Source organism: Macrotis lagotis, chromosome 1 (assembly GCF_037893015.1).
Source record: "Macrotis lagotis isolate mMagLag1 chromosome 1, bilby.v1.9.chrom.fasta, whole genome shotgun sequence".
NCBI classification, from domain to species: Eukaryota; Metazoa; Chordata; class Mammalia; order Peramelemorphia; family Peramelidae; genus Macrotis; species Macrotis lagotis.
In genome coordinates, this window is record NC_133658.1 from 923,796,412 (window position 1) to 923,823,905 (window position 27,494).

General features: G+C 34.2%; 1 protein-coding gene and 1 pseudogene across 1 annotated transcript; both read right to left on the reverse strand.

Moving 5' to 3' along the window:
• Positions 1-4,330: 4,330 nt before the first annotated feature.
• Positions 4,331-5,243, reverse strand: LOC141509699 (olfactory receptor 14C36-like; annotated as a pseudogene).
• Positions 5,244-19,812: 14,569 nt separating this feature from the next.
• On the reverse strand, positions 19,813-20,757 carry LOC141492871 (olfactory receptor 14C36-like). Its single transcript, XM_074193572.1, has one exon. The coding sequence runs from the start codon at positions 20,755-20,757 to the stop codon at positions 19,813-19,815; it is 945 nt and encodes a 314-aa protein (XP_074049673.1).
• Positions 20,758-27,494: the final 6,737 nt, after the last annotated feature.

Genomic DNA, 27,494 nt, shown 5'->3' on the forward strand with positions numbered 1-27,494 from the left:
AATTTTGATTTAGTCAACATTAATAAGAAACATTCACTATTTATAATTGTTCTGGTATACATTCTTAATTATATTTTGTTTTTTTTTAAATTGTAATGTTAGACTTATGAATATGGGCATAATATATGTCATTCTTGTAGGCTAAAAGTGGTTTATGAAAAGACATATTTTGCTTTTATTATATTTTTTTACCAAATTATTGATTCCCCTCCCAAAGCAAATATGAGTAAAATTAGGTTTAATGAAGCATGTGACATCTTAGCCTCTTGAAAATTAATTTTACCTATTTTTTCATTTTAATTGAATACTACCTGTATTTTTTGGCTAACCTATACTGGAGAGAGATCATGTGAGAAATGATTGTGAGAATGTGAGAAAGTCTTCAATAAAAATGGGAAAGATATATAATACAAGAGAAACTTTATTATTGGCATCAGTGTGGAAAAGTATTTAGATTCATGGCACATGTTAAGATAAAGAATTCTTTCTGGATAGAAACTTAATGCAATGAATGTGAGAAAGGCCAATAACAGATACTTTGCTTTCTCAGAATATTCTTAGTGGCCTGCGGGAAATTATTTCAAAATAAAGAATATGGCACAATTTTCAGACAAAACAAACTTTGCTGTACTTGTAAGCATTGAACTCTTTTTTTTAATTTAATTAATTTATTTATTTATTTTGTAAGGCAAACAGGATTAAGTGGCTTGCTCAAGGCCACACAATTAGGTAATTATTAAGTGTCTGAGACCAGATTTGAACCCAGGTACTCCTGACTCCAGGGCCGGTGCTTTATCCACTACACCACCTAGCTGCCCCTTAAGCACTGAACTCTCAGATTTAGAGTTAGAAAAAACTTAAAACTCACTTATTCCATTACCTTTATTTTGTAGGAATAAAGATGCAGGGAACCAAAATGACTTGCCTACAGTAGTAAGAGTGTCAATCATAAGATTTGAAATAAAATTTTCAAGACAAACAGATTTTTTATTATATACATTTTTATTGCTTTTTTAATTTTATAATTCCCCCCCATCTTGCTTCCCTCTCCCCACCAGCCACAGAAAGCAGTATGATAGTATTTACATTTTTTCCATGATATACATAGATCAAAATTGAATGTGTTGAGAGAGAAATCATATCTTTAAGGAAAAAATAAAATATAAGAAATAGAAAAATTACATAAGATAACTTATTTTAAAAAATTAAAGGTAAGAATCTTTGGTCTTTGTTTAAACTCAAATGTTCTTTCTTTGGATATAGATGGTGTTCTCCTTAAACTTAGAATTTTAAAAAATTCTACCATGCTACACCTGAATTTGTACAGGAGAGAAATTCCTAAATCTAAGAAATGAATGGGAGGAAGCCTTCAAAGTCATGCTCATACTTTTCCTTCACATCAGATAATTTACTGGAGAGAAGTGCAGTAAATTTAATGACATTTGAAAATGTTATAATAATAATTTTTTCACATATTATAGATTTCATCTTGGAAGTTAATTGATAGGATGAGAAAAATTTTAAATAGAATTTTTAAGTTAAAGATGAAAGTCAAGATAAATTTTTTAAATCTATCTATATTGTTTGCCCATTTTAAAGGTAAAATTGACCATGTTCATCTAAGTTTCTTTTATTTCCCACAATAATATTAGATTTTAACAGGAAAAATTTGTTTTTAGATAAACAAAATGCCAGTTGCATACTTAATAAATAACAGTTAAATTGTATTGGACTCCATTATTCATTTTGGACATGAAGACAAAGATTTCATTTATGCTAACTAAATAAATATTTAATTAAGACAGGGGCTTTATCTCTCCAAAGGAATTTCTCAAAAGTTCTCAACTCACACTATATCAATAATATATTCATAGCAAAAATATTTCCATTTTCAAAGAAAGAATCAAAATATAAATGATTCAAGTACTAATTTTACTGTCAACAAAGTAAATCCCATAGCCAAATAAATCAGGATGACACAATTGATTATTCTTGATCTGTTGACATGAATACCAAGATTCAACTGAGAATGCATTATTCAGTTTTATGGCATTTATAACCATCATTCTTGTAGAATAAATTCCAATAAATTTAAACATAGGGACATTTTAGTGAAAGAGTGAAAAAGAACTTTCTGTTCCATTCTACAACAGTAGAGAAGCCAGTTGTATGACACAGCAAATTATAATGTACATTGAAAAAGCATTTCACTTTTATTACCAAGTTGATCTAATTAGTCAAAAGCAGAGACCTTAAAGATACTCTTTCATTTTTTTCTGCTCAGTATTATCAATGTGTGATAGAAAGTCACGGGTCATTCAAACTCAAGATAGCCATTCCTGATTAGTTTTCCCTTTGAAATGTATCCTATATTTCTTTCTTTCTTTTATTTTTTGATGGTGCCATCATTTTCTTTGAAATGCAGGTTATAATAATATAATTTAATTTTTCCAATTGTTTTCATTCTGAAATATTGGTCCAGAATTCATGACCTTCCTTAGCAAGGTAAGATGCCACCAAGTACTACAATCATCTCATTGTGATATAATTCTGACATCTTTCTCAGTGTAAAGTGATTTTGCAGCCCTATTACCAGGCAAGGATGGTATCGGATATATTTTAGGCAACATTTTCTGAAGGGCCTCCCAGCTAAGGAGTGACTGAAGAAGGATTTGAAGTCAGATCCTTCTGATTACAGGGGTAGTGCTCTATCTACTGTGCCCCAGCATCCCAAGCAATGAATCTTTATTACCTCTAACTTCATGTGTTTTTAAGTTTCCCCAGTTTGGATTTTTAAAGTGCAAAACTTTGCTCTAGTTTTTCCCCACAATACATTAATGGAAAAATCACTACTCTTTCTCCCTGTGTAGAATCGTCCATTCATTTTTTCTTCTTTACTTTCACTATATTACTTTACTCTTAATTGTTATTTGAGAACTCATAACCTCTTCCTTTTCTATATTTCTGTTTATATTCCAGTCTTTAGGGAGATAACATGGCATAGTGGAAAAAGCAGATTGGGTAAGATCATATAAGTCTTACTATGATTACCTACAGTCTCTTAATCATTCTTGAAACAAAAATATTTTGAATTTAAATATTAAAAAAATTATGTTAAAAGTAGAAGCTACTGTTGGTCAGTCATTTTAATAATGTCTTATTTGTTTTATTACATTTTGGGTTTTCTTGGCAAAGCTACAGTAGTGATATAACATTTAGAGGTTATATGCAATATTGGTCACTAGTCCATATTACATAAAAAAATAAAATTCAGATTGTTATTTTTTGGGGGTTTTCCAAGGGAATTAGGGGCTAAATGACTTTCCCAAGGTCACACAGGTAAATAATTATTAAGTATTTGAGAATGGATTTCAACTGAAGTCCTCCTGACTCCAAAGCAGGTGCTCTACCCAAGTCACCACCTAATTGAGCCCAGAGTGTTACATAAAAAAAAAAAAAAATAAGAAAGGCACAGCACTGACCTTCAGGGATAACCCCAAGAAGTCTAAAGTGGAGATGAATTCAGTCTCATTCTATAGAACCAAACTAGTCTCTGAGAATTTGAATTGGAAAGAAGACCCTATGAATCATACAGGCCATATAATCCGTATTTATATAGCACAAGCAATACTGCCAAAGACTATAGGACAAAGCGATGATATTATTTTGAATTGTTGACTATGTCTCAAAATGATAATAATGCAACCCATACTGATGTCATAGGCAACTCTATGAACTTTCTGTTCTTTTACATCAGTGGTCTATAACTAACAAGATGTAAAGAACAAGAAGGGAGTAGAGCCAAGAGAACAATTTTAACATCAACAAAATTATGAGATGAGCAACTTTGATAGAAAACTCCTCGCAACAGTCCAGAGAGCTAGGAAAACTTTATTAGACTGGTAATGGTCTATATTATCCCCAAAAAGAGGATGAAAAACAAAACAAAACAAAACGCACAGGAAAAACCCTCACCAAATCTGATGTACACTCCATAAAAATGATCTCTTATGTATCTCTTTCCATTAATCCTAATTTCTCATGCCAAAAATTACTAATTTGTAAATATGTTTAACAAAATGTGTGTGTAAAATGCTAACCTGATTGTTCCTTACTGAAGGGAAGGGGGTGGGAAGGAACATTGGAGGGAATTTTTGTAACTTGGAAATATGCATGTACTAATGGATGAAAATTAAAAAAAAACATAAATTTTAAAAAGATGTAAATAATGACTCATAAGCCCACAACATTTGATGAAATTTTTCATTTATGTATGAATTTGGCTGAGCACAATTGGAATAGAATTATAGTTTATACTTTAAAACAAAGTTCATACTTTAAAACAAAGTTTTCTCCTCATTGCTATTTTTAAAGCTTCTTTTATCTGTTTATTTCCTAGATAGTATATAATTGGATTCAAAAAGGGAGGTATTATGGAATAAAATATTGAAAGTATTATATCTTTAGTTGACCCAGAATCTGAAGTTAGTTGTAACTACACCTAACAAACTGAAAAAAAAAAACCACAAAGAAACCACAATGATGTGGGGAACACAAGTAGGGAAGACTTTTCTTTGATCGTCTTTCACTGGAAATCTCAACACAGTGGAAAATATCCTGACTTAAGAAGCAGTGATGAAGGCAAAGCAGCCAACCCCAATCACCATAACAGAGGTAAATAAGGGCAACATATTGCTGAATGTCTGTGAAAGAGATCTTTAAGAGAATGGGAGGATATCACAAAAGAACTCATGAATGACATTGGATTGGCAGAAAGACAGCATGGTAACCAGAATGGAAACTTGAATAAAAAAGGACAGTGACCAAGCATGTTAAAGTCATCTTCATGTAGACACTTGAATGCATGATCTCTGTGTAATGAAGTGGGTGGCAGATGGCAACATAGCGATCATGGGTCATGACAGGGAGCAAAGTAAATTCAAAATATGCCAAGAAAACAAGCAGAAATAACTGAACTGCACATCCAGAAAATGAAATTATCCTATTGCTCACTAGGTAGTTAATGAATGCTGGGGGACCTGTGACTGATATGTAGCAGACATCCAAAATGGAAAGCTTCCTAAGGAAAAATGGGGGTGTGGAGTCTCCTGTCAATGATGGTGATGATGACAATGAGGAGATTCCCTATCAAGCCTACTGAGTAAAGGAGAAAGAAAAGAAAAAGAATATAAGATCTGCAGTTCTTGGGTGTGAGAAAAGCCCACAAGGAGAAATTCAATCATGGTTTTTAAAGCTAGACATTTTCACATTCAGAGAGTGACCTAGGTAGTCAAAGAGAAATTAAACAGTCCATCAGTCAGAGATCATTAAGGATATAATAAAAATGAAAAGTCATTATTCCATTTTTATCATTATTGCATGAGATATGAGACTTATCTTTTCATGGCTGTGTGACTCTGGCCGAGTCCACTTGCCTATCAAGGAAAAACTCTCTAAGAATAATATGAAAGTTGTAGTCCTGCACTGGTAAAGAATATTTCTGAACCTGGGAATTTTATCAATTAAAACATGGATAATTAAGGAATGGGTGCAAAGTAATGGTACCAATGATGCCAAATTGACTTCCTTTTTTTCTATAATATATTGATTATCTGTGAATGAATATATAAGTATGGGCAATCTAACCTAGGCCAGATACCATGAATGAAACTGACATTTTAAAGTTTTAAAGTTTATTGAGATGGGGTCTTAACTTATCATTGTTTTCCTTTCTGATGGACATCTTATCTTTATGGATATCCATAAACAGCATAGAAGAGAAAGCGTGAAGGAAAAAAAATAACATTTTAAAACAGGTTGTTTGATTTTGCTGGCAGTGAAGACAGGTACTATATGTTTTTTTCTTCTATCACTGCCTTTGACACAGTTTCCCACTGATTCAAAGATGCAACTGAATGCTGGAGATGCATACAAAAATATATTTCCCCCAAATAGGGACAGGAGGAGTATGAAGTCTGCTGCCTTGGACATTCTCTCTGCTCCTCTCTACTATTCTCTCTGCTCCTCTTTCTTTATCTAACATTTACCATAGGTGGTCACCAGCTCTCCTGGTCTAATCATATCAATTTTCTTCCATTCAGACTCAGGATGTAACCAAATGAGAGACCTTTCTCTAACACTGTCTCATATGGAATGGCATTCAAGGGAGCAAATTGTCTTGAGTCATTCCCTTTTTCTTATGTCCACTACACACTTGAAGTATTCTGTCAAGATTAAAGACCCAAGACTGGCACAATTGGTATGCAGACACCTCTAGGTCATTAATTATCCATGAAAACATTTTTTAAAGGGAGAGTCTGGTATTGTCATAGGAGTGACATTTTGATTTTGTTAAAAATTTAAATATACACATAAATGCATTTATGCAAAGATACATACATATACTCATGCACTCATATACATATATATAAATCATTTATATTCTCATTTTAGAATTGTCTTCTGTCTTTCTCCTCCCTTCCCTTCTACATTCAAGAAGTAGAAAAATATGTCTATGTAAATACTTAAACAAATGGCCATTGTTTTTATTGGATAAAGAAAGAAAGAAAGAAAGAAAGAAAGAAAGAAAGAAAGAAAGAAAGAAAGAAAGAAAGAAAGAAAGAAAGAAAGAAAAAGAAAAAAGAATGAAACAAAGAAAGAAGGCAGGAAGGAAGGCAGGAAGGAAGAGAGGGTGGGAGGAAGGGAGGGAGGAAGGAAAGGAGGAAAGGGAGGAAGGGAGGGAAGGAGAAGAGAAAACAAGAGAGAAAAATAAACATTTCAATCAAATTCATTTTATCTTACCTCAATAAGGCAACAAGTTTTCTTGCTATTTCTTTCTCCAGTGAGCAGGGCAGAATGGTGATATTACTGAATTATATTTTCCTTTAAAAAAGTCTTCAGAATTCATTTACCTCATGCCAAATTGGCAGAGAAATTTAAGAAAACTTTCATTGTGTATGGCTGTCATAATCCAATTGTACTTGTTTGAGAAGAATATTTCCCTTCAGTTTTCCCAATTATATTTGTGCTGAAGTTAGACAGCAAGTTTGATAGGATGGCTCCATAAACCAATTACACTCTTGGTATATAGATATGCCTTGCATGTCCTTGGGGACAGGGTCATTACTCTTCAGCCAAACAGAGAGCTTTCCGCTGCTGTAATTTTCTCTGGATAGCAAAAAATAACATGCCGATTAGTCCTCTCAGTTATACTAGGTTGGAGATAAAGAAATATTAATTAATGTGCATGTGTGTGTGTGTGTGTAAATATATCCGTATTATGACTATAGAATTCATCATCTGTCAGGGTCCCTCAAAAAATCAAATAAGTCCTCTTTATGCAGTCTTCAAAGGATTGAAGAGGAAAAATCCAAATATCCTGAGAAGTGATTTGGTTTATTAGCTCAGCTGATGCAGATATACTGTAGCTGTGGTTAGGGATTTGAATGACAAAGACATGAGAGCTTCAAATGTTTTAAATGTTTTAAAATGTTTTTAATGTTTTAAAATACATGTTACTTTTTACAAAATATTGAGTTCCAAAGAATTCCTTATCACATTTTTCTTTTTTCTGTATGAGAGACAAACTGATTAGAAAACATTTGAAAATCACAGTTTCCCAAATTTCTACCAATAGAAAAGTGACATTTTTCACTTTGATCATTTTCTTCTCTGGTCCCTTAATTTTTTGTGTTGTCATTTAATCTTAGAATATATGTATATTTCCATGCTCTAACTTTTTGTAATCATACCATCAAAATTAATTTATACCAATATCTTCTTATTTCTAAGCTCTTTCTAAATATCAGGCAGGTAGACCAGGGGATAGAACATCAGTGTTGGAGTCAAGAGGATCAGAGTCCAAATCTGATCTCAGATAATTGACACTTAAGCAGACACTTACTAGGTCACTAGTGTGACCTTGGGCAAGTCACTTGATTACTGATTTCCTCCATCCAGAGCCATTTCTAGTCATCCTGATTCATATCTGGTTAGGACCTAGATGACTCTGGAGGAGAACGTGAGGCTAAAGATTTAGTAAAGTACCCTCCTCACTCAAATTCAATTCTTGTGCTTGTTATGGAATCACCTCCCTGAAGTCGTGACCTTCTTCTAAAATAAGGAATAAAAATCATCAGCTGTTCTAATAGAAATCCAATTCTCAGGAGTCACATGTATCTAATTCCCATGTAAATAGTTGAATAACCTTTCTTTTTTTTCTTCCTTTTAAAGCATCTCTTCCTTTTTTTTTTAAAGCATCTCTTATATTTTGTATTTAAACATCATATTTTCTGCTCAGCTCTAGTAGTTCCATCAGAAAATTTTAAACATTCTCCATCTCTTTAAAGATCGATTATTTTTTCCCTGAAAGAGCTTGTTCAGTTTTGCAGGAGAGTTGACTATTGTGGTAATCCAATATCTTTTGCTTTCTTGAATATTCTATTCCAGGTCTTCTGATCATTTAATATTGAAGTTTTTACATACAATAATACAGACTATATTTGAATTGTTTCTTTCTGTATGCCTTTATTCCTTGACCTGATGACTCTGGAATTTGGCTACAATATTCCTTTGAGATTTCATTTTGCAATCTCTTTCAGGAGATGATCAGTGGAGTCATTCAGTGATGATTGTATCCTCTATTTTGTACTATCAGGGGAGATATACTTGATAATTTCTTGAAAGATAAAATCCAAGTTCCTTTTCCTATCATGTCTTTCAGCTGGTCCAATAATATTCATGTTAACTCTCCTTGCTTTATTTTCCTGTTCAGTTGTTTATCCAATGTATTATTTTATACTTTCTTCTATTGTTTTCATTTCTTTGATTTTCTTTGACTGATTCTTGATGTCTCAAAGTGTCATTTGTCCCAAATTGCCTAATTCTTTTTTTAAAGTTTTTTTTTTTGTTTCTTTGTTTTCTTTTTTTTTTTTCAAGGCAATGGGGTTAAGTGGCTTGCCCGAGGCCACACAGTTAGGTAACTACTAAGTGTCTGAGGTCGGATTTGAACTCAGGCACTCCTGATTCCAGGCTGGTACTCTATCTACTGGGCCACCTAGCTACCCCCAAATTGCCCAATTCCAATATTAAGGATTTATTTTCTTCCATTAGCTTTTGTATCTTCTTTTCCATTTGCTCAATTCTATTTTCAAAGGAGTTGTTCAGTGAAAGTTTTGTTCTTCCTTTTCAGAGCTCTTGACTGTTTTTTTCCCATTATTCTCCTGCATAACTCTCTTTTCTTTTCCCAGTTTTTTGCTACATCTCTTACTTGATTCTTAAAATCCTTTTGGAGCATTCTAAGATGTTTGCCAAAAGACAAAATTTAATTTTCTTTTTGAGGCTTCATAAGTAGATATTTTGCCATTTTCTTCTCAGTTCACCTTTTGATTTTCCATGAACCATAATTGTTTCTATGGTTAGCCTCTTTGGGGGATTTTTTGCATTTTTAAAATCTGAGGTCTTCTCCAGGGTCACAAAGGGCACTGTCCCAAGCTTCTGTGGCTGAGGTTCAGGTATATGCTCCTTGACTTTCCATAGTGGGTCCTCAGCTGAGAGTGAGTTGCTCACTGCACTGGGGGTTTACTGTTGCCTGTTGTGCAGGAATTTCAAGGTTCACACTATGCCTTCTGTGCTGGGGGTGGAGGCTGTACAGATGGTCTACTATGTTACTGGTGGGCTCACCTAGGAACAAAGGGCCTCAGGTGTTGATTTGTGCTATGGCTAAGACCCATTTCTGGCTTGCCCATTCCGCATTTGCACTGGGTTGCCCTCAGCTTTTATCCAAGTGAAACATCTTTCCTGAAGTCTTTCTAAATTATCTCAAACTGGAAAATTATCTCACTCTATTATTTTCAAGATTCTGTGATGCCAGAATCCATTTAAAGTTTTTGATTTAACATCGTTTCTTCTGGAAAGAGCTCCAGCAACTTCCTGACTACTCTCTGTCATCTTGACTCCACTACCCTACAATGTATTTTCTTAATATAGCAATTATTCTCCCATATTGTTTCACTATGGTAGATGTGTTATGAATATTTACCCATCCTTACTTTTATAATTTATGTGTTTGAGCAATATAGCCATTAATGTCTCACAACATTAAAAGTTATACACAATCTATTGATTTTTCTTGCAAATTCTAGATGGATTTCCAAAAGGTTTTTAAATTTATAGTCGCAACAAAAGTGAATAAATGTGTCTCATTATAACTCTCCATCATTTCCAAGATAGGTTTTTGTCAACTTTTAACAACCTTCACTGATTTCATCTTCAATCTAGTGTTATGTGTGACCCTGGGTAGGCCATTTAACTCTTAAGACACTTTTTAAAGAGTATTTGATAGAGAAGGGATTGATAAGTTAATGTATGAAATCATAGAACCATCCCAGTCCCTATACCTTTCATAAACAAACTTGCCATTTTTTAGAGTGTGATATACTTGACATTATGCATTTACATAAATATTCACATAGGTATTAATTGCCTGCATGAAAGATATCACATCCACTGATTTCAAATAAGTCATAATGAAGCATATCAAGAATACAATGTTCATTTTCTGAGCTCTTTTTCATCCTTCATTATAAAGTGATATCTTAACTTGACCATGAGATAAATTTAAATGAGGAAAATTATATAATATCCTCAGTTTCACTCTCTCTTCTAGATTAAAAGAAGTTCAAGGCAAAATTCAAGGAAAGAAGTTCAAGGGACAGTTAAGATGAATGGAGATGATCCAGGGGTAGACCAAACTCTGAGGTCTACTTCAACTGCCTTCATGGCCATTGGAACAAATTATTCTCATTTATCCATTCTGTCTTCATGTGCTTTTTTGGTGGTCATTCTCCTAACTCAGCAACAATTATAACTTCGGTTAATTATTCTCATCATGGTTTGGCCAAAGTGCCAAGATGGTTTGACCAGCATATGAGTGCTACACATACTACAGCTTCTGGGCACCACAGGTACAAATTGGGTGATTGGTAGACATCAGAGGTTGTGTAGCAACCTTAAAATTGCTCATCAAGTCCTCATGTCAGAGTTGCTACTTCCTTCCTGTATTACTCCCATATACCCCATACTCAGGAACATGTATCAGGATGGGGAAAGACTATTAGTGAAGGGGTAGTGTGCATGCTGTTATCCTCTGTTTCTAGATCCCTTCTGCCACCTGGAACATGTGTTAACCTCATGTGTCCAAGTCTATATTATCATTTGTCTTGGAGATGGCCCTGGTGGCCCCCTCACCACCTATAAGACTGTGTGAAGAAGTTCATTAAGCAGTAATGTCAATCAAAGTCATCCTTTCCCCTTGCCCTTGCTCAGGAATTCAGGAGAAAGGGTCTTGCAGAATTTGAATATTCCCTCCAGCCTGTGCTTTTTCGCTCCAGTTGTCATTTTGTTGTCCTGATGCCTTTTTTTCTGGGCTCTCAGATCTTTGATGGTTGAACCTACCCAATTAGAGGACCTAGAAAGTGGTGTCTATGAGTCTCCCAAAGAGTGTAATATGCCAAAGGGCAAGGTAGAGAAAGATCTCATCAGCAGAAGACACTTTTCAGTAGGACTATGTGCTTTTCTTCCTTTTCTGCTTTTTTTTTTTTTTTTTTTTTTTTTTTTTTTTTTTTTTGCTTTCTTAGAATCATCTCCTTTTCTCTACCTGGCTAATACTGTCAGTAGCATATATTCCTCTCAAAGATTAAACCATGTATGACTTGGTCCTAAGAGATAGGCAAGCACTGTTCTGAAGAGAAGAGGAATAGCCTCTGCCAGGGAAGTAAATTCAGGTGCACAAATTCTGAGTAATAGAGATGGGTGCTGCCAGTCATCCAGTACAATAATGCCACTAATTCTGCAAAAGCTAGTGAGAGCCCCTGGGAGAGTCCCCTTTTGTTGTTTAATGGCAGGATTGTTCTGGAAAGGGTTCATTCTGAGAAGTAATTGCAATTTTGGTTGCATCTGGAAGTTTACTAGCAGGGAAGAGTGGCATACACCTGTGAGTGGAAACTTGACATTCTCCTACCATTTACATTACCAATTGAATGTTGAGTAGTTCATAAAAACACAATACCAACAATTGTATCATCACGAGAAAAACTTGGTTATCCTGTGATATCACCATGGGAAATCATGTACTGGTACTTGATTCAGCCTTGTTGGGTTGCCACAAAGCCTTGCTGATGGGGCGGGGAAGCTGTATTCATAAGGCCAAGGGCTCCCACAGTATCCAGAAATCACCAGAAATTCTGTTTCCTGTCAACCAGGCCAAGGGGTGACACATTTCTGGAAAAGGCAAGTGACAAAGATATCTTTGCACCACACTCCCTTCACTATAATAAGCATACTTATGTAAAATCATGTCAACATGTATATGACCACATGATCTCCTTTGATTGTGATCATCACTCAATAAATACAGAAGATGATTAGCAGAATAATAGGAAATGTTAATCTCAAATTATATGAAAACGAGCTATTTAGTCTAGTAAAGAGAAAATTCAGAATGAATGCTAAAGCTGGCTTCAAATATTGGTAGACTTTCCTCTAGAAAAATTGTTTAGTCCAAATTTTTGCAGTGTTAAAAACATTTAGGACCTTATGTACACTCAGGAGGCATCTTAGTTCAAAATGTGTGTTTAAATATTCCTTTAGTTTTGCAAATTTGGTATTATCTTACTAATATATTGTGGAGATGACTTTTTATATCAATGGCATCAAACTCATTGAAATGGATGCCATTAAACTTTATAAAAATGAATATGTTGGTGTGTTGTATATTAGTATAAAAAACCACATAGTATAATCTCTGTTCTTTTGAATTTTTATTTGCTTTGTAAAATATTTCCTAATTGCATTTCCTTTTTTTTTTTTGGTGTTTTTTTTTTTTGCAAGGCAAATGGGGTTAAGTGGCTTGCCCAAGGCCACACAGCTAGGTAATTATTAAGTGTCTGAGACCTGATTTGAACCCAGGTACTCCTGACTCCAAGGCCCGTGCTTTATCCACTACGCCACCTAACAACCCCTCCTAATTGCATTTCAATCTGATTTGTTGGCACTCCGTAAAGTTGTTTACAATGTTGTGGGCTGCTGTCCACATTTGAAACGCACCTCTGCTTTATATTATTTATTTGTCTTTATTTCCTGTAGATTTTTAAAAATTTTATTCATTTAAGGCAATGGAGTTAAATGACTAGCTCTATGTCACATAGCTAGGCAATTATGAAGTGTTTGAGGATAGATTTGAACTCAGATCCTACTGACTCCAGGGTCGGTGCGCTATACACTGCACCACCTAGTTGCCCCTCCTGTAGATTTCTAATGTTCGATTTTTATCTATTGTCCAATCTTTTACTGAGTTTTTTAGTCTAACTATATTAACTTTATTTTTCTCTAAGAGAAGAATTGGTAAATAAATCGTCAACTCATCACAATTAATGTTAATATCCTTTGATACTTTAATAAAATTATTATATCAGTTTAAAAAGTCTTAATCACTGTTTTAAGTTTAAATCATTAAATCAAGCCTGGTCATTAGATGAAAGGTGTCATGGCAAATGAAGTGACATTACATAAGAATAAGAGACAGATAAGGGTTATGTATAACACAATAAACTTGAACATATCAAGGATTAGAATCAGATTGTTCAAAAAATTGATGTAGCTTTCAATAAAAGTGATGAGGAAGAACTAACTTTTGAGAGGAATGGTTTTGGAATTGGCCTTGGTCTCCTCCCTTCCTCTTCTTTGATTGAAAAAAAAAACTTTGCTTTTTTTTTTCAAAAGGGTGTGAAAAATGCTGGACTTCTCATATTCCCATGTGTTTATTAGTGTTTATCCATTAAAACCTGATTGTCACTCCTGTGTTGGGCTAAATAAAGGATAGACCAAATAAAGATACAAAGAAGCTATACTATAACTAAGGAAAGCATCTCAAAGAACTTAAAATGGGAATAAAAAAACTTTCTGAGAACCTGGAGCTAAGATATTACCCACATACTCCGTGTCTGCTTCAGCAAACTATCCCCTAGACTCTGCCTTTATTTCTGAAATAGAAGAAGGGCTCTAGCACATTTTTATCAATCTTGTTGGAAGATATGAACAATAGTCTCACAAGATCATGTTTTTGATAAGTTACAACATGTATTTTTCCAAATAAGTGATATCGTGAATTTATTTGAATATTTCAGCTAAATCTCACTTAGAGTTGCAGTTGTTTTGGGCATAAAAAATAATGTCCTTTAGTTTTAAAAATCTTCAGCTCTTTCCTTGTATTTCTTATCAGTGTGAAATAGTCCTAAGTAAAGGAAATTATGCAGCATAGTAGATAGAAAATGAGACCTAGTGTAGGAACTCATCTTTTTGAGTTCAAATTTGACCTAAGACACTCACCAGCAGTATGACCTTGAACAAGTAATTTAACCCTAATTGCTGCAGTTTCCTTATCTGTAAAATAAACTCAACAAGGAAATGCTCCTCTAGTCTCTTTCCAAGAAAGCCTCAAAAGGTATCACAGAGTCAGATATGAATTAACAATGGCTAACCAACAGCAATAACAAATTGTTCACATGGGATGAATGAAATCTAACTCATCTCCACATCTTTCAGTTTCATATATGACCACTAGAGGCTCCCATATATATCCGTGCCATCAAATCTCTAGATTTTTAATATCATTGATCTGAGCAAGTAATGCAACCTAAGAATATTCTTGCCATCGTCCTTACTGAAAAATTAAAATTTCTGAACCTTCCTTTTACCTTATGTTGAACTTTTTTTTTACATTTTCCTTTTGCTTCTATTTTATTTTAATTTTATTTTGTAGGAAAAAACTAATATTTCCATAGAACAATAGAATTTTTGAAGCATAGTTGCACATCAAAGTTCAAATCTATTATGTAAGCTATTCTTTATATTTATATATGATATCTTCTGCCTACACCTGAGCCTGGGGGGATGGGGGGAGCTGTTACCATGTTTGTTCTGGGAAGAAGACTCACCTGAAAGTATGGAGCCTGTGGCTCTGGTCCTCCAGACCAGCTAAGCAGAGCAGACCCATGTCCACAACTGTCTTTGCTGTAACTACCCCACTAACTCCACTGGAGCTACTGGGTCACCACTTACACAGCCAGAACTTTCATGACTGTTCTCAGGTTAGCCCTGGGCTTCACCCCACTGCCCCTGGGCTGACTCTTTGCTCTGTGCCCCCGGCTCATCCACGCTCCCCTGAATCAGTCTTTGTTGGGAGATGTTCTTCTCCTAGATTCTTTTTCTGGGTTTTGTAGATCAAATTTCTGTTAAGAAGATTGATTCATATTACTTCTGAAGTAAAGCCAGGAGACCTTAGCACAGTGACTGGCTTCTCTCCACCATCTTGGCCAGCATTCCTCAGGAGGGTTTTTTTTTTTTAACCATAGTAGGGAGGTCCCCTTTAACAAGCATTCTGAGCCTATAGGCATCCCATAGTTTCTTAGTCCAATTGGTTTATCACTTAAATCAATACAGGTGTCTTGAATACCTTTTACTATGAAAACTTTTCCCCATATTTCCATAAAAATACAACATTCTGAAACATCTGCACTAAAACACTAGATATTCTAAAACAGTAGATATTCTTTTTTTATTCATTTAAACTAGTTTATTTTGGGTTTTTATTGATTCTCATTTATTATTTGAAATTGAAATTTTTACAGGAAAAAAATTCTTGACTTGAAATTTACATGAGATTATACATAAATGCATGAAAATATCAATTTGTTCCTAAAGCATTTTTTATTTATGAGTATTTTCATATTTTCCATATTGTACACAATTCTTAAAAATAATCCCAACTATAATTGGTGATGAATGCTGAATTTGGTACACATCTGTAATGTACATGAAGATAAGAGAAGTATAAGGCCAAATGTTTACAACCAATAGGAATTCAGAATATGCACTTCTGTTTAGCCTGTGTTATTTATTACAGTAATTTCTTAATAAGAGTCATTAACTGTTTATAGCTGTTCTGGTATACAGACCTTATAATAAAGTGTCATGAAACACAGCTTATTTATTTAAGCAAATTGCTACATTTTCTGTTTTTTTATTGTAGAAGGTGAACTTAATTTTTTGAAATTTACTTATAAAGTTTTGTTTATTTTATTTTGCTTTTCTGTTTCGCACTATGGTTAGTTGCCTGACTAGCTGAACTTTATGTGTCAGCATTTTCTGAGGTTAATATATAATCAAATTATTTGAGTGTTCCTTTTATGTAAAATACTGTTAAGAGAAATCTGAATTTTGGAAATGCTTGACTTTTCTACAAAGAAAAAGTAGGAATTATTTTATTATAAAGTGCTCTTCAAAGCCATAATAGTGTTTAATTTTTTTAATTTAATGTTAGACTTGAAGACACGAACATAATTAAAGTACAGTATTATTATAGGTTGAAAGTTTTATATGGTAAGACATGTTTTGTTTCTATTGTATGTTTTTATTGAACCAAGCATGAGTAAATGTGACATGTGGCTGTTGATTTCTTGAAAATTCATCTCACCATTTTATTTTATTAAATACTATATCTTGCTTTATCTGTTTAAAGAAAAGCTTGACAAACATGACAATCAAAAAAAATGAGAGACAGGACACAGTGCATCTAGGAAAAACATTAGGAAAAAGAAAATCTTATAGGAAATAAAAGAGATATTGTTGAGAGACTGTTTAAATGCCATGAATGTGAGAAAGCATTCAGCAAAAGGGGGAAACAGAACATAATAAGTCACAGTGGAGAGAAATGTTTTTGTAGTGTAATCAATGGAGGAAAGTCTTTAGACTCAGAAGACACTTTATTCAAAATTAAAGAATTCATCCTGGATAGAGACTCAGTTTAATGAATGCAAGAAAGATTTCAGTCACAAACATCCCCTCAGAATTTTCTTATTGGGGGAAATTATTTCAATGTAATGCATAAGGAAACAATTCTCAGACAATCAAAAATCTTGTTGAATTTTAAATAATTTAACTCTTGAATTAGATGTAGAAAACTTAGACACCATTTAGTTCATTCCCTTTGTTTTCCAGGAATCAAGGGTCAGGGGAACAAAATGACTTGCATACAAATAGCAAAAGGATAATAAGAAGATCTGGATTTGGAAATGAGATCTCCCAGAGAAATTTAGGATTCTTTATATCATACCATACTGTGTCTGAATTTGGATAGGAAGATAAATCACGTACATTTTAAGTATGTGAGGAAGATTTCAACTTTAGTTCATTCTTTTCCTTCATAGAAAGAAAATGCTACAGAGAAGCGAAATTAATTGAATGTCCATGTGAAAATGTAGTATTTTCTTCCAAAGTAGTATTTTCTTTCTAAACTAAATTGCAGGATTCTGATAGTTTTAGAAAAATTTTGAAAGTAATTGTAAGTTAAATATAAGAAAGTAAAGTTATTAAATTTTGTAACTATTTACATTATTTATTCATTGTAGAGGTCAAATTAACCTTGTTCATCCAGGTTTCTTTTCTCCCAAAAATGCATAGTAGTTTCCAGTATGGAGGAATCGTTTTTGGAAATTCAAAGCGCCAACTGTGTACTAAATATATGACAGTTAAATTGTATTGGATACCATTATTCATTTTTTTAGGATTTCTTTTTGCAAGACAAATGGGGTTAAGTGGCTTGCCCAAGGCCACACGGCTAGGTAATTATTAAGTGTCTGAGACCAGAATTGAACCCTGATACTTTTGACTCCAGGGCCGATGTTTTATCCACTGCACCACCTAGCTGCCCCCCATTATTCATTTTTAATATAAAGATCTCACCTATGATAGCTAAATTAAGAAATAATTAAGACAGGTACTTTTCCTCTCCATAGGAATTTCTCTAAAGGTCCTCAAATCTTATTCAATCCCTAATATATTCACACATCAAATATTCTTGCTTTCAAAGAAAGAATCAGAATGTAGATGATTCAGCAACTTAATTTATTGTCAACATAATAACATAATCAAATATATATCAAGATGTATACAATAGATAGCTCTTCATCTATTGCCTTGAATACAGAGCCTCAACTGAGAAATGCATTATATGATTTTAGGCCATTTATATATATCATTCATGCAGAATAAACTAATGTAGATCTAAACATAAAGACTTTTTAGTGAAAGAGTGAGAAAGGCCTTTCTTTTTTTCCATTCCACAACAGTAGAGAGTGCCTAGATGCATGACATGAGAAATTATAAGAGTATTTTCAAATGCCACTCCTTTTTTATTATCCAGTTCCTGCAAATAGTCAAAAACAGAGAACTTGGATTAATTCTTACATTTCGTTACTATCATATCTATCCTATGGGTAATTAACTGGATAACAGAAAGGCATTGCACCTTCACACTCAAGATAGCCATTCTTGATTAGTTTTATGACTTAAATGTGTCCCACATTTCTTTTCTTGTTGTTGCTGGTGACATTATTTTCTCTGAAATGCAGCAGGTCAGGAATAATAAGATAACACTATTTTATCCATTTGATTTTATTCTGAAATATTGAACAAAAAATTCCTGACTTTCCTTAAAAGACATGATGCTGTTATAAGTTACAATCATGTAATTATACTATATTTTAGTCACATTTCTCATTCAATAATATTTTTTACAGAGTAGAATTATGCAGCAGGATCAGCATAACATATTTTTGGTACTCATAGTTAAGTTAATGGTGCAGGGTCACTTAGGTAGCAAGTGACAGCAGATATTTACAGTCAGGTCCTCCTGGCTCCACTTCCAGTGCTCTATCCACTGCTCACCTAGCTGCCCCTAGAGTTGAAACTTTCTTTCCTCTAACTCCGTGTATTTTTAAGTTTCTCCCAATTTATATTTTAATAATGGAAACCTTTTCTCAAGTTCAGTTCCACAATATCTGTGTGGTAATATCGAAACTCTTTCCCCCTATATTAAAATGCAGATTCATCTCACTTTCTCTTTTTTACTTTTACTATATTAATTTTTCTTACTCTTATTTTCTTTTTGAAAATTCATAGTCTCATCCTTGTTTGTATTTTTGTTTTGTTTTGTTTTCCAGTCTTTAGGGAAATAGCAAGAATTAGTGGAAAGAAGAGTAAAATTGGAATCAGAAAAATGGGTAGAATCGAGTTGGTATAAGTTCATATCAGTCTTACCATCGCTCCCTGTAGATTCTTATTAACTCTTTGGAAAAAATACGTTGAATTTCTACATTAAAAAAGAGTATTTTCATATCAAATGTAGATGTTATTGTTGCTCAGTTTTTTAATCACGACTGATTCTTTTTTTTGGCAAAGATACAAGAGTGGCTTGCCATTTGGAGGCTACATGCAATGTTGATCACGATTTCATATTAGATCAAAGCAAAAATTCATCATGTTATTTAAAAAAAGAAAAGCACTGCATTGACCTTCTAGGATAACACCCAGACACATAAAGTGGAGACGAAGTCAATCTTGTTCTAAGGAATCAGACTGATCTGTGCATACTTGAATTGTAAAGAAAAGCCTATGAATCCTATGTGGCATAGAATCCTTATCTAAATATCATAAGCAGTACTCCGAAAGTCAGTATAAAGAATGATATTATTTTGAGGTATTGAATATGCCTCAAAACGATAATTATGGAACTGATAAAATCAAAGGCAAATCTAAGGACTTTCTATTCATTTAGATGAGCAATTCATCTCTACCTATCAAGATGTAAAGAACATCTCATAATTCCACAGTATCAGGAACAAAAAAAATATATCGTAATAGAATTTGTCATTGACAGATGAATCAAGTTCACCAACAGTGGGATGGTATGATAACTTATGCTTGATTAGGTAACAAAATCTTCCTCTTCATTATTACCCTTAAAGCCTCTTTTATCTGCTTATTCCTCAGGCTGTATATAATGGGGTTCAAAAGGGGAGGTATTATGGAATAAAATATTGCAAGGATTATTTCTTTGGTTGACCCAGAATCTGAAATTGGTTTTAGATACACATAGCAACTTGTAAAAAGGAACAAAGAAACCACAATGATGTGGGGAACACAAGTAGAGAAGGCTTTTCTCTGGTCTTCTTTCACTGGAAATTTCAACACAGTGGAAAATATTCTGATGTAAGAAGCAGTGATGAAGGCAAAGCAGCCAGCCCCAATCACCACAGTCAAGGCGTATAAGGATAACATGTTGCTGAATGTGTCTGAGCAAGAGATCTTGAGGAGAGAGGGAATATCACAGAAGAACTGATGGATCACATTGGATTGACAGAAAGACAATCGAAATGTGTAACCAGTATGGAACCCTGAATAAAAAAGGCCAGTGACCAGGCATATTAAAGTCATCTTCATGCAGACACTGGGACGCATGATCATTGTGTAATGAAGTGGGTGGCAGATGGCAACATAGCGATCACGGGCCATGACGGTGAGCAATGTAAACTCTACATAAGCCATGAAGACCATCAGAAATATCTGAGCTGCACATCCAGAATATGAAATAACCCTGTTGTTCATTAGGGAGTTAATGGATGCTAGGGGAACTGTGAGTGATATGTAGCAGGTATCCACAATGGACAAATTCCTAAGGAAAAAGTACATGGGGGTGTGGAGTCTCCTGTCAAAGGTGGTGATGATGACAATGAGGAGATTCCCCATCAAGCCAGCTAAGTAGAGTAGAAAGAAAAGCAAAGAATATAAGATCTGCAGCTCTAGGGTGTCAGAAAACCCCAAAAGGAGAAATTCAGTGACAATGGTGGTAAAGTTAGTCATTTTCAGATTAAGGGAGTGACTTAGGTATTCAAAAAAGAAATTACACAGTCCATTAGTCAGAGATTATAAATTATATACTCTTTGTTAAGATGAAAAGTCAGTATTGCATTTTAATCATTACTTCATAAGAATACTGGACTACCTTTTTCTGACTCTGTGACTCTGGCTATGTCCAGTTAACTATAAAGGAAAAACATTAATAATTATTTGAGAAGTGTAGTCTTGTACTGGCAAAGTATATTTCTGTACCTAAGAATTCTGTCGATTAAAACCAGAATAATTAAGGAATGGGTGCAAAGTAATGGAACCAATGATACCAAATTGATTTCCTTTTTTCTATAATGTATTAATTATCTATAAATTAATTTATCAGTATAGATAATCTAACCTAGGCCAGAAACCCTGTACAAAATTGATATCTTGAAGTTTTAAAGTTCATTGAGAAGCAGTCTTAATTTATCATTGTATTTCTTTGCCATAGACATCTTATCTTTATGAATATCTGTAAATAACAGAGAAGATAAAGACAGAAGTAAAAAAAAAATCATAGTTAAAACAGATTCTTTGCATTTGGTGGCAATGTAGAAAGGTACTATATGTTTGTTTCTCCTGTCACTGCCTTCTATACATTTTTCCACTGAATCAAAGTTGCAAGTGAATGTTGGAGGCTCATAGAAAAATATATTTCCCCCATAGATGGACAGGAATATGATGAAGTCTGCTACTTTGGCTCCTCTCTCTGTTCCTCTCTATTACTCTGCTCCTGTGAATAGTCTCTCTTTATTTGACATTTACCATAGATGGTCACTGGCTCTCCTGATCTAATCATATCAATTTTCTTCTATTCTGACTCATGATGCAATCAGAATGAAAGGCCTGTCTCTAAATCTGTCTCATATGGAATGGCAGTCAAGGGAGCAAATTGTCCTCAGACATACCTTTCTCTCATGCCCACTACATCCCTAAAGAATTCTGTCAATATTAATGATCCAAGACTGCCACAATTATTATCCAGCTCTCTCTTGATCATTAATTCTCCATGAAAGCATTTTTATTTATTTTTTTATTTTTTAGGTTTTTTTAGTTTTTTGCAAGGCAAACAGGGTTAAAGTGGCTTGCCCAAGCCCACAGAGCTAGGTAATTATTAAGTATCTGAGACTGGATTTGAACCCAGGTACTCCTGACTCCAGGGCGGGTGCTTTATCCACTATGCCACCTAGCGACCCTATGAAAACATTTTTAAAGGAAAAGAATCAGGTTTTGACACATTAATTTTCATAAAAATTTAAATACATACATAGATACATTTATTCAAACATACATACATATACTCATGCTCTCATGCACTATAAATTGTACACATGTACTCATGTACACATATAACTCATTTTTATTTTCATTTCTGAATCATGTTCCCTTTTTCTCCTCCATCCCCTTTTGCATTCAGAAAGTAGACAAATATTTCTATGTAAGCACTTCAACAAATGACCACTTTCTTTATAATAGAAAGGAGGATAAAAGGAAGGAGTGAAAGAAGCAAGGATAGGAAGGAAGAAAGGAAAGAAGGAAGGAAGGAAGGAAGGAAGGAAGGAAGGAAGGAAGGAAGGAAGGAAGGAAGGAAGGAAGGAAGGAAGGAAGGAAGGAAGGAAGGAAGGAAGGAAGGAAGGAAGGAAGGAAGGAAGGAAGGAAGGAAGGAAGAAAAATGAGGAAGGAGGGAAGAAAGGAAGAAAGAAAGGAGGAAGAAAGGCATAATAAAAGGAAGAAAGAAGGGAGGAAGGAAAGAAACAAACATACATACAAACAAATAACAAAGAAACAGAATGGAAGAAAGGAAGAGAGGGATGAAGGAAAATGGAAGGAAGGAAGGAAAGAAAGAAAGAAAGAAAGAAAGAAAGAAAGAAAGAAAGAAAGAAAGAAAGAAAGAAAGAAGGAAAGGAAGGAAGGAAGAAAGGGAGAGAGGGAGGGAAGGAGAGAAGTGAAAACAAAAGGAAAAATAAGCATTCCATTCAAATTCATTGTACATTACCTGAATAAGGCAACATGTCTTGCTATTACTTTCTCTAGTCTGTATTGCATAAAGATATTACTGAATTCTTTTTTTCCTTGAAAAAGACCTCTAGAATCCATCCAACTCATTCTAAATTGGCAGAAAATTATAAAATTCCCATTGTTTTCTGGCCATCATAATTCTATTGTACTTTTTTGAGAAGCATATTTCCCTTCCATTTTCTCAATTATATTTGTAGCTAAAGTTGGACAGCAAGTTTGACAGGATGGCTTTATAGATCAGTTGCACACTTGGTAGATATTTCTTGCATTTCCTTGGGGACAGCATTCATGGTAATCAGTCAAACAGAGAGGCAGAGATGTTTGTACTGTTGTAATTTTCTCTGGGTAGTAAAAAGCAACATGCCAATTAGTCCACTCAGTTATACTGGTTTGGAGCTCAAGAAATATTAATTAATGTGCATGTGTGTTTGTGTGTTTGAATTTGTATTATGGCTATAGAATTCATTATCTCTCAGGTTCCCTCAAAAGAATCAAATAAGTCATCTTTATGCAATCAAAGTGTTGAAGAGGAAAAATCCAAATATTCTGAGAAGCGATTTGGTTCTCAGTTCATACAGATGTATTGTAGTTGTAGTTATGGATTTAAATGACATATAGATATGAGAGTTTCAAAAATTTTCTGTAAAATGTTTAAAATTGCATTTTATTATTTATATAATATCCAGTTCCAAAGAATTCCGTAGAACATTTTTGGTTTTCTTTATAAGAGACAAAATAATTATGGAAAGTAATGACATGAAAGATGAGAAAATTTTTGATAATCATAGTTCCCCAAATTTCTATCAATTGAAAAGTGTTTTCTACTTTGATCATTTCTTCTCTGATTCCTTAATTTTCTTTTTGTGTTTGGCATTTGATTTTAGATTAAATGCATATTTTTCTGCTTTTATTTTTTTAATCATACATCAAAATTAATTTATGTCAATGTATGCTTCTGTCTTAGTTCTTACTAACTAATAGGCAGGTGTTGACATGGATAGAGTTTCAGCATTGGAGTCAGGAGAATATCAGATAATTGACACTAGTGTGACCTTGGGCAAGTGACTTGACTCTGATTTCCTCCCATCCAGAGCCATCTCCGGTCATCCTCATTCATATCTTTTTAAGAACCAGATGGCTCTAGAGGAGAAAGTGATGCTGGTGACTTAGCACAGCTCCCTACAAACCCTGCCCCTCACCTGATATCACTCAAATTAAATTTTCGTGATTGTCATGGAATCAGATCCCTGATGTCCTTGTCTTCTTCAAGAATGAAGGACAAAAATCATTAACTGTCCTTATAGAAATATGGTTCTCAGGAGTCACATATTTTTTATTCCTATGTAAATAGTTGAATAAACTTTCCTTTTTTCTTCTTTCTTGTTTACATTTTTAATCATCTCTCATGTTTTGAATTCAAACATCATATTTCCTGTTCAACTCTGGTCTTTTCATCAGCAAATTTTAAAGTTTCCTATTTCATTGAAAGTCCATCTGATTTCCCTGAATGTTTTTCTGTAGAGTTGCCTATTCTGTCATTAAAGATCTTTTTTCCTTCTTGAATAACTTATTCCAGGTCCTCTGATCATTTAATAATGATGGTGTTAAAATATAATGCAAACTATATTTAAATTGTTTCTTTCTGGATACCTTTATTTCTTGACCCGATAATTCTGGAATTTGCCTAAAATATTCCATTGAGATTTTATTTTGCATTCTCTTTCAGGAAGTGATCAGTGAATTCAGTCAATGACTATTTAACCATCTGTATTATACTATTAGGTCAGATATCCTTGATAATTTCTTGAAAGATAACATCTGAGTTCCTTTTTTTTTTAAATTGGGTCATTTCAGGTAGTCCAATAATTCTTATATTTTCTCTCAGTCTAATTCCCGTTCTGATGCTTTTCTAATGTATTATTTTATATTTTCTTCTATTTTTGCATTGCTTTGATTTTCTTTGACTGATTCTTGATTTCTTGAAGTGTCATTTACCTCAAATTACCCAATTTTAATATTAAAGGATTTATTTTCTTCCATTAGCTTTTGTATCCCCTTTTCCATTTGGTCAATTCTTTTTTTAAAGGAATTTTTCAGTACATTTTTTGTTCTTCCTTTTCAGAGGTGTTGACTCTTTTATCTCATTGTTCTCCTGCACAACTCTCTTTGCTTTTCCCAATTTTTTGCTACCTCTCTTACTTGATTTTTTAAATCCTTTTGGAACACTTTCAAGATTTTTGCCCAAAGACAAAAATTCATTTTCTTTTTGTGTCTTCTTAAGTAGGTATTTTGCCATTTTCTTCTTCTCAGTTAAAATTTGATTTTCCATCACCATAATTGTTTTCTATGATTAGCCTCTTTCTGGGGGTTTTTTTGTGTTTTTAAAATCTGAGCTCTTCTCCAGGGAACCTAAACAACTTTCTGTGGCTGGGGGCCATTTGTCTGTTTCCTGGCTTTCCACAGTGGGTCCTCAGCTGAGAGTGACTTGCTCACTACACTGGGGTGGTTAGGTTTACTGTGTCTGTTGTGGAGGAATTTCAAGCCTCATTATATGGCTTCTATGCTGGGGGATGGAGGCTTTACAACTAACCAGCTTGCTATGTCACTGGCCTGCTGACCTGGGATCAAGGGACCTCAATTGCTGATGTGTGCTAGGGTTAAGAGCCCACTGCTGGCTTGCCCACTCCCTATCTGCACTAGGTTGCTCACCCCCTTTTACCCAAGGGGCCAAATCTTTCCTGAAGTCCTTCTAAATTTATTTAAACTGGAAAATTGTCTCACTCTATCTTTTTTTCCTAGCTTCTGTGATGCCAGAATTCACTTAGAGGTTTGATATATCATTGATTCTGAAGGAAAGATCTCCAGCAATTTTCTGACTTCTCTCTGCCACCTTGCCTCCACTACCCTACAATATATTTTCTTAATATAGTGATTATCCTCCCATATTGTTTTTGTTGTGATAGTGGTGTTATGAATATTCACCTATCTTTACTTTTATAATTGTTGTGTTTGAGCGATATGACGATTAATATCTCACATAGTTAAAATTATGCACAATCTATTGATTTTTCTTGTGAATTCTAAATTGATATCCAAAAGGTGTTTAATATTTATAGTGCCAAAAAAGTGAATAAATGTCTCACTATACCCCTATATCATTTTCAGTAATGACTTTTGTTAACTTTTATCAACCTTCACTGATTTCATGTAATGTGTTATGTTGTTATATGTGACCCTGAATAGGTCATTTAAGTATTAGGACACTCTTTAAAGAATATAAGTGAAAGAGAAGCAGTTGATAAGTTAGCCTATGAAATCACAGATCCATTCCAGTCCCTATACCTTTCATGACCAACTCTGCCATTTTTAAGACTGTGACTTGGTGTTATGCATTTTATATAATTATTCATATAGGTATTGATTGCAGCATGAAATAAATCACATCCACTGATTTCAAATAAATAGTAATGAAGCATATCAGGAATACAATGTTCTTTTTTCATCCTTCATTATAAAATGATATCTTAACTTGCCCGTGAGATAAATTTAAATGAAGAAAATTATGTAATACCCTGAATTTCACTCTCTTCTAGATTGAAAGAAGGGGAGAGGTAAAAAGTTAAGATGAATGGAGATGGTCCAGGGGTAGACTAAGCTCAGAGGCTGGATTCATTTGCCTTCCTGATGTTTGGAACAAATAATTTTCATTTATCCATTCTGTCTTCACAGGCTTATGGTAGAAATTCTCTTAAGTCTGCAACATTTTTAAGACCTGTTAATTATTTTCATTATGGTTTGGCCCAAGTGCCAAGATGGTTTGGTCCAGGGTGGCTGCTGCATATGTTTCACCTTCTGGGAGCCACAGATAGAAGTTGGTTGTCTGGTAGACACTAAAGGTAGTGAAGCAGCCCTTTAAAGGCTTCATCAAGTCCTCATCCCAGTGTTCCTAGTCTTGCAGTGTTACCTCATACACCTCATACTCAAGAACATGAATCAGGAGAGAGGAAGACCATGAGGGAAGGTGCATGATGATATCCTCTGTTCCTACATTCCTTCCCCTGACTTAGAGCATGTGTCAATCTCACAGGTTCAAATCCATATCATCGTTCATCTTGGAGGTGGCCCTGGTTGAACCCTCATCAACCACAAGATTGTTCAAAGAATATTGTTAAGCAGTAATGTCAATGTAAGTCATCCTTTCCCTTTGCCCTTACTCAGGACTTTAGGATAAAGAATTGCAGACTTTGAGTCTTTTCTCCAGCAGGTGGTTTTTCTTTCCAGTTGCCATTTTGTTGCCCTGATGTCCTTACTGTCTGGGATTTCCAAACTTTTATGGTGGAAACTGCCCACTTAGGGGAGTCAGAAAGTGGTGTCTATGAGTCTTCCAAAGAGAGTAAGATCTTGAAGGGCAAGGCACAGAAAGATTTCAACAGCAAAAGACACTTTTCAGTGGCCCATATGCTTTTGTTCCTTGTCTGTTGTTTTTTTTTTCTTCTTCTTTCTTGCAATTATCTCCTCTTTTCTAACTGGAAAATTATGTCAGTATCAAAAGTCTGTCTCAAAGATTATGCCATGTATGAGTCAGTGGGTCCTGAGAGATAAGCAAATACATTTTGGAAGAAATAGTAATAGCCTCCAATAATGTAGAAAATTAAGATGCCCAAATTCTGAGTGCTGGAGATGGGTGC

Bases quoted from the DNA above. Each gene is read 5' to 3' on its own strand.
- LOC141492871 (XM_074193572.1), bottom strand. From the start codon at position 20,757: ATGACTAACTTTACCACCATTGTCACTGAATTTCTCCTTTTGGGGTTT.